Genomic DNA, 8,183 nt, shown 5'->3' with positions numbered 1-8,183 from the left:
CTACGTCCGTTACATACGCATGTCCAAATCTCACGGGAAATAGTACACCACCTACGTATATCTCGCCTACTGTTTTATGAATACTAAGGATTCAGATACATGAATACATACTATTCTTTCACCTACTTGCCCTTATAAAGTGTCTTTTCTCGCGAGAATGAATGACAGCTAATCATAAATTCAACACTAATGTTTAATAATGATTCGACTGAGACACTGGAAACATCTCTCGAGTCCCTTTATTTGTTTAATTGTGGAATTATGTACAGAGTCATAGAATCTATATTGTAAATGCAACAACCGACAGTTTTCATTCTCTCCGCTGATAATCTTTGGATCTCAGTAATTTTCCTCAAAAGCCAAACAGAAGAAATAAAACTGAACTGAAATACTGTATGACGAAAGCGCTTTCATACGCCAAACCTTCATCACATCATCACCATCAGCGTGTTATTCACATATCATGAATTACATTAAAGTGGCTATATGTAAGAATTTTCATGAATCGAAATTTTATTGCCTATGTGTGAACAGCTTGTAATGAAACTTAAAAAAACGAGACCATCTCCGACTTCCTAGGTTGTCATTTAAAGCCTGTATAGCCTGATTTTTATATGAAGGACTCGGGGACGTTTTTACCGGGAAAATTAAAAGGATGTAACGGTTACGCGCGCTCCCGAGAGCCACGCGTTCGATGACACCTGAAATTAATACTTATTTTCATGATAATGCCGAAAGAGCCATTCTGTACTGTAATGTCACTGTGTCATGCAAACAAAAGGGATTCATTTCAAACTATAGTCTTAAATATACTTTATATCACACTATCATAATTACCTCATCTGTCGACATCGCAGAGCTGCTGCAAACATCCACATCACTACCATCAGACGCTTTGTCATTTTTGTTGTTGAGAGGAAAGCACGCAGCACATATTTACATATTTAATACATATTCATTTAATACATATTTACATACATATCCATCGCTCTCAGCAGCGCGGAGGCGTCGAGATGTTCGTTAACAGTATATCGCTGCGAATTAAGGTATTTCCAACGTCTTTTTACTTCTAAGCGAGCAGGAAGTTGCTGGCTGCAATTCATTTAACGGCCACCGGCGTCGCTAATAACAAGGGTTTCTGAATTCTACATATAGCCCCTTTAACATATGGATGGTAATGTTTATATGGTCAGTTATGGTTGTTAAATTAGTCCAAACTTTATTATTACCATCCATTCAAATCTACACTGTACATCTTGAACATGTGACCATCCATACATCATCATTCAACAAACACATTCATCTGTAACAAACGGCAGTGACTGTTTTTCACTCCTGCAGGAGGAAGATGAACATCATCATCAGCTCTTCTGCTCCATCATAAACATTCTCCAGGATCTGTACACACATTTACAAAACAAACCGTACAGAAAACAAATGAACATAGTATAAAAATAAATGTAAGGGATCAGATGGCATGAAAGCGCTCGCTCCAGAGGACAAAAGACAAATCAACTATAATAAACGCGCTTTCATACAATGAAAGAATGTGAGTTTGTGTTTGCTTTGATACTCTCGGGTTCACTGATGATAAATGGCTTTTCTGAAAGGCTTCAAGTCCTTGAAAAAGTCTCACATGATGGAGGGAATGAAACAAAGCTGGAAGGAAAAGGTCCTGCGCTCCGGGACATGCTCCGTGTTTATGATGATGAGCCGTAGATACAGTAATGTACAGATGAGCTGCTCCCATAATTCCCCAGCAGAAGCGTGACGTGACGTCAGCGTGATTATACAAGCGCCTCGTTCGGTGACAGCTGAGAGAAACACATGAACAGACGTCAAACACCAGCAACAGAGCTACAAAAACAAAACTACTGAGAAAAACAGCTGGAGATTTGAGTCAAATCAATGAAATCAATTATCAATATAATATTAATATAATAACTGAACAGAAACATTAAAACAATAAATAAATCCCTGTCTTGACCCCTTTAACTAAAACTTTCATTATATTATACAAAAGTGTCATTTAAAGCTGTTCACAGAGATCGCCTCCAGCGTTTCAAAACAATTATGACGTAATGAAGCCTCGTTTACTGAAATCACGTGACTTTGATACACGCTCCGAATCACTGATGATTCAGAAACAAATGATTCATCATCAGCAAATCTCAACTGTTTGTTTATATCGTCTCAGAATGAAACTATATTATCATCCAGCTCTAAGGCATGGAGATATTAAGATATAAATATTAACATCATGATTTTCTGCTCTATTCTCATAATTCAGTTCAATATCCACAGAGTAATGTTTCAAAGAATGCAAATTTAAAGTCTCACCTGGGATTCAGATCCTAGAAAAGATTCTTGCTTTTCTGTGAAGGAAAAGAGAAAGAGTAGAGATGAAAGAGACTCAGAAACGGATTGGGAAGCATCTGCTCGACGCACTAATGCTAAGAGAGGTCACTCACTCCAGCTCCCCCTCTCTCGACCTACTGTGGCATGATGGGTGGAGCTGCTTCCCTCAACCACATCCGAACTCATAACCCTGTCTCTCCACCCTCAAACCTAAACCTAACCTAAGCTCCACCCTTGAGCTCCAGAGAGGTGGCGCTGAAGGTCATTACCTTAACGCTAATGCTGATCTGGTAATCTCTGCAGAACTGAACACAGACTTCATCTGAATGAGGTGGACATTAGTAAAAACTGCACAAATAAATATATTAGACGACAATTTCTGTATATAAGAATAGATCTATTAACACTGGGACTAGATCAAATTATTTTCTGTGGTGATTCACAGCATGTCTACACAAACAGTCAAACGTTTGGAATAATTAAGATTTATAAATGTTTCTGATATGTTGATATGTTACTATTTAAAACAGCTGTTTTCTATGTGAATATAATGTAAAATGTAATTTATTCCTTGAATTTTCAGCATCATTACTCCAGACTTCAGTGTCACATGATCCTTCAGAAATCACCTTCAGACTTCTTTCAAAAACACACAAAAAAAATCAGAATTATTCCAAACCGGCGGTGAACATCTGCGCTCATGAACACATTACATTATACAGACTCATGTGACTGTCGAAAGGTAACAACACTGAAGATACTGATCCAGCGTTTGTCTGCCACACTTACCACATGACCAGAAAATCAGCCTCAGCACTTCCTGTTTCATCACTTCAAAACAAAATGGACAGAACAGAAGAACACAAAGAGAAGCACATGCGAGACAAAAGAGACACGCAAGAAAACAGCAGAACCGGACATGTGACGGAAAACAAGGTGTTTTTAATAGAAATAACCCAAAGACATACAGCAGAAAACAAGAGAAACAAACCGCAGAATGATGACATCATGACATGGCACTGAGAGAGACTTTTTTAGGTAAAAACACTTTACAATAAGGTCCCGTTAGTTAGCGTTACTTAATGAAACCTTATTGTAACGTGTTACCTTTAAAAATACTAAAGGTGTAAAAGTATTTCCAGTCAAACTTTAGAGAAAGAAGAGGCTTTTCAAATGAGCAGTTTATGATGTTATTAATGGTGTGTTAAGTGTCTCTTTCAACCTGCTAACTTCACCCAAACCAGCAGCTAGTCAAAGTGCTGATAATATCAGGCTGACTCTTCCAGCATGCAGTGTGTGTTTCAGGCGGTCAGATGGCGGTTTCCAGTCGTTTCAAGGGCTTTACCTTTTTCTTGGCCTGCAGCAGCTCCTGGTAGGCACTGGATCTGATGAACCGGCTGTAGGAGTCGCTCTTCATGAGCTTATAGATGTGCTCCTGACGGAAGAAACACAAGCCGCTTCAATCACATGATGATGATGATGAAATCCTCGTGTTGATGGAACCCGGAGAGGATTTTCTTTTTCCCAAAAATGCTAGTTGATGTTATCACACTGGACTAAAACTTACTGACTTCACTCACACAGAATATAAATACTTCTCAAAAAAAGGTGATAATTTTTATGTTTTTCCCGATCTTGTTACAATTTTGGTGTTATGGGTCAAAAATGACCCGCCTACACAGAACTGCTTGTAAATCTCTCATCATGCTGATATCGCCAAATATCGGATTTAATCTTTTCATCAGCTTGTTTTCTTTCAGTTAGCACAGGTTTTGTGTTTGTTTGTGGAGCTGACTGATCGTACGCCTCACTGATCTGAGATCATGCTCCTCAGTTTTTTTGAGGTTAATTAGCTTCAGTGAACTTAAAAACTGAGGTACATCAGATCAGCGAGCCACAAACAAACACAAAATCTGTGCTAACTGAAAGAAAACAAGTTGATACACAGATTGAATACAACATTTGGTGATAATAGAGATTTACATCAATTTAAAAGGTGGATCATTTTACCAAATTAGGCAAGGGATTTTCAGCACACAGACCTGAGCGTCTTCGAAAGCGTATCGGCCGGGATCTTTGACGTTCTGCGTGGTTTTGTCGTAGCTCTTGGAGTCGACGTTGATGGCACTCGGAGCTCCAGGGGCGAGAAACTCCTCCCAGATCTCCTGCACCCTGCTGGGAACCTCACGGATGGGACGCTTCTTCAGCTCCTGAACCGACAGCCAAAACCTGCGCAGACAAAACCATCAAACACCTGACCCTATAGCGATAACACACTACTGGAAAATTATTACCCGCTTGAGTATATAGAGCACATCCGACTTCACCTGCACACATACAGTACACTCATGAAAAACAATATGAGCAAATCTCAACTGCTTGATTGTTGATATGGTAAAGCTGCACTGTGAAAAGAGGCATATAAATAAATCTGACTTCAGCAGTATTTAATGATCATGTGTGTTGAGCACCAGCAGATGGCGCTGCAGAGTTTCACTCCTCAAACTCATGTTAATAATCATCTGTTTTGTTTCCACTAAGCTATGAAAACATTCAAAACATTAAATGTTTTAAAACGTTTTTAAACATTTCATTTCATAAGTTCTTAAACATTACTTCTGAATGTTCTCTGAATTTTCTGAAACAAATAGTAACATTTAAAAAACGTTAAATGTCCAACTAAAATGTTTCAGGAAAAAAACACGTTCCATGAATGATGTATAAATGATAACGTTTTGAGAACATTATTAAAGACCAGATAACATTCTATTAACGTTACTGGAAGAACGTTTGTTCACAACGTTAAGAGAACCTTGCCAGAACGTTCCCTGTCAGCTGGTTTCATACCTCAGGTTCTCTGAGCTGAACTCGGACTCCAGGAACTTCAGGAACTGTTCTCTCCCGACCGGATCCTTCAAAACCTCATTGAATCCGAATCCCCAGCGCTTCACCCGCTGCTGTCCGGGCTCCTTACTGAGAGACAGAGACACAGGACGTTATTCTCCTGTCAAACACTTACGGAGAGGATCAGCGAGTGACACACACACCTGGCCTCCAGCTCCCAGGAAGTGATGTCATCAGTGATCCAGGGGTTCGACGGTTCTGGTGACGTGAAGAACGGATCGTACTCCATATACTGTTCTGAGTAACTCAACAAACTACAGACAGACACATTAATGATCATTAATAATAGTAATAATCTGCATTAAATTGATCAAAAGTGACAGTAAAGACATTTATAATGTTACAAAAGATTCTGTTTCAAATAAATGCTGTTCTTTTGAACCTTCTGTTCATAAAAGAATCCTGAAAAATAAAGCGAATCACAGTTTCCACTAAAATATGAACTGTTTTAAACATTGATAATCATCATATTAGAATGATTTCTGAAGGATCATGTGACACTGAAGACTGGAGTAATGATGCTGAAAATTCAGCTTTGATCACAGGAATAAATTACACTTTACTATATATTCACATAGAAAACAGCTGATTTACACTGGAATAATATTTCACTATTTTTACTGTATTTTTGATCAAATAAATGAACAGAAGAGACTTTTATCAAAACTTCTTTCAAAAAGTGTAGTTTATAACGAGTAATTTTAACGAGTCAGCTCACCTCTCTGCAACTTTGGACATTTTTAACCGATGTCTGTCTATCTGCGTCTGCCAGTATTGTATCTGAAAGAGAACAGATGACCGCAGATTATGTGTTTTTTTGTTTTTAATTACAGTCACAGTTCTATAACCGATGGATCAAAATGAATGTCTGAGATGATTCGAACGCTCAAAAGATCGGTGTGGAATCAAAAAACACATGAACAAAAATATAAACACGAGTAAACTTGACGAGACAGCAGCCTGCATTCATAATGTGTGTGTGTGTGTGTGTTAATGAACACACTCTTCTTCTGCTCATCATGTGCTGCTCATTAAAACTGTGTCATGAAGATTTAATGTGAAGACGGGCTAATTTTAGTCAGAATTAACTATAAAGTGTGTTCTCATAAATAAGTCACTCGCCCGTATCGCTCTGGTTTCTCAGACGCTCTCGTGTGGTGAGGAGATTTATGTTTAATATATATCGCATGCGTTCATACTACAGTCATACAGAACTTTCATGCAATTTCTCAAGTGACTTCTGGAGAAAATAACAGGATTGGCTGAGAAGAAAAACAGTTTCTCCTTAGAAAATATAATATATGACATTCAAAGGCTACTAAGTTTTGCATAAAAACTGGTGGATGGAAACAGCTGACGTGTGTGTGTGTGTGAGAGAGAGTGTGTGAGTGAGTGTGTGTGTGTGTGTGTGTGTGTCACCTGGTTCCGCAGCTCGTCCTCTGTGGGCTCTTTGACCTCCGGTGTGGCCGTGTGAGTCGGACTGTGGCTGCGGATGTCGTTCTGTAAGCCGTACACTGACTGCAGAAACATACAAACAGTTTCTTCTTTATTGTCAGTACAAGCGTTTATGCACCAATATTTGACAGAGACAGACTGTGTTACTGAGGGAACATGAGTGTGGCGTCATCTGTTCACATTTACCTGCAACAAAACTTACAGTACACTGTGTCACTTTTTATACAAGTCAGATGATCTCTTTCTGGCCAGAATAAAAGTGTTGAGTCGACGAGACTTATACATGCTGTTAATGTGTGTGTGTGTGTGTGTGTGTGTGTGTGTTTTTACCTTCCGTGTTTTGTGCGGCTGCTTCATCCGGGAGGATTTCTTTATGTCGGCTTCAGTTGTGTTCACACAGCCAGGCTGCAAGAGTTTTAGACCGTTTAAAGACTCTTAAATCATTAAGGTTTGAGTTTGTCATACTGAGGTGTGTAACAGCAATGAAGATATGTGAATATCAAATGATGATATTATAATTTCATTCATCATTTAGACTCTTCAGAGATCATGCAGAACTGAATCACCGTCACTGTGGAGTGAGAGTTTGTAAATCAGACAAACAGGGATGTTTATGGTACTGATCTTTCTGTGCTGAATCCTGTAATACTTTTATCTACAGACAAACGCGCTTCATTTTTGATCTCACCACCGGTCTGTGAACGTCCCAGAAGGCCCGCTCCTGACTGTCCAGGATCTTCCGCTCAATCTTGTCCCGCTTCTTGTCCACTCTGACAGGAGAGAGAAACACAAACACACACACACTGATTTGAGTGTCCTGATGTTGTTAGAGGTTAAACACACACTGGACGTCTGAGTTAATCATGACTGACCTGAGATCTGACCACTTACTTTGCTTGTGCTTCAGCTTGCATAAATATAAACTCCCATTTCCGTGCAAAAGCTCTCTGTAGTCTCGCCAAACTCTCCTGCGGGAAACACACACACACACACACACACACACACACACACACACAGTCAGCAAAATACAATATCTGCCAATGCGTTTGATGCTTTATTCCATAAATCCTGTTTATCGACAGTGAGATGGGTGAGAACATTAAAAATGTTAAGTGGGATTTTCATTAATCCATATAAACAGATAAGAGAGACGCTTACAGCTTCATAATCGGCCAACTCCAGACGAGCTTTATTTTGCATGGTTCGTTTACAGAGGTACACGGCTGCAGAGAGAGAGAGAGAGAGATCATGTGATGAGACAGTGTCTGTCTTCATACGTCTGCAGTGTAAACATGACACGCTCTCGCAGCACCGCACTGAACAGACGCTTTATCTGCATGTGTTGGTCTGTGTTTGTTTTGATATAACGTTCACATTCAAGCAGGATAGTAAATGAGCTTTACATTAGTAATATTATATATATATATTCAGACACATAAACGTGATTTATAGCAGTGGTTCTCAAC

The 8,183-nt window shown here is 39.2% G+C and overlaps 1 protein-coding gene across 3 annotated transcripts in view; it reads right to left on the bottom strand.

The window, feature by feature from the left end:
- Positions 1 to 221: 221 nt before the first annotated feature.
- Positions 222 to 8,183, bottom strand: part of rgs7b (regulator of G protein signaling 7b) — a 32,924-nt gene continuing 24,962 nt past the window's right edge. For 2 of the 3 annotated variants that reach the window (XM_051913660.1, XM_051913659.1), the window contains exons 7-16: positions 7,876 to 7,940; positions 7,609 to 7,685; positions 7,406 to 7,487; positions 7,048 to 7,122; positions 6,682 to 6,780; positions 5,981 to 6,042; positions 5,406 to 5,516; positions 5,206 to 5,331; positions 4,401 to 4,587; positions 3,281 to 3,793 (exon numbers count right to left, since the gene is read on the bottom strand). In XM_051913660.1, the coding sequence (XP_051769620.1) occupies positions 3,668 to 3,793; positions 4,401 to 4,587; positions 5,206 to 5,331; positions 5,406 to 5,516; positions 5,981 to 6,042; positions 6,682 to 6,780; positions 7,048 to 7,122; positions 7,406 to 7,487; positions 7,609 to 7,685; positions 7,876 to 7,940 (1,010 nt within the window). In that variant the 3' untranslated portion in view covers positions 3,281 to 3,667. Of the gene's footprint in view, positions 1,815 to 2,340; positions 2,376 to 3,280; positions 3,794 to 4,400; positions 4,588 to 5,205; positions 5,332 to 5,405; positions 5,517 to 5,980; positions 6,043 to 6,681; positions 6,781 to 7,047; positions 7,123 to 7,405; positions 7,488 to 7,608; positions 7,686 to 7,875; positions 7,941 to 8,183 lie in introns of those variants that run through there. The other variant, XM_051913658.1, reaches the window with a different exon arrangement.

This window comes from Ctenopharyngodon idella, chromosome 12, assembly GCF_019924925.1.
Source record: "Ctenopharyngodon idella isolate HZGC_01 chromosome 12, HZGC01, whole genome shotgun sequence".
Taxonomy (NCBI): Eukaryota; Metazoa; Chordata; class Actinopteri; order Cypriniformes; family Xenocyprididae; genus Ctenopharyngodon; species Ctenopharyngodon idella.
The sequence above is the reverse complement of the archived record's forward strand: the minus strand, read 5'-3'. Positions and strand labels throughout refer to the sequence as shown.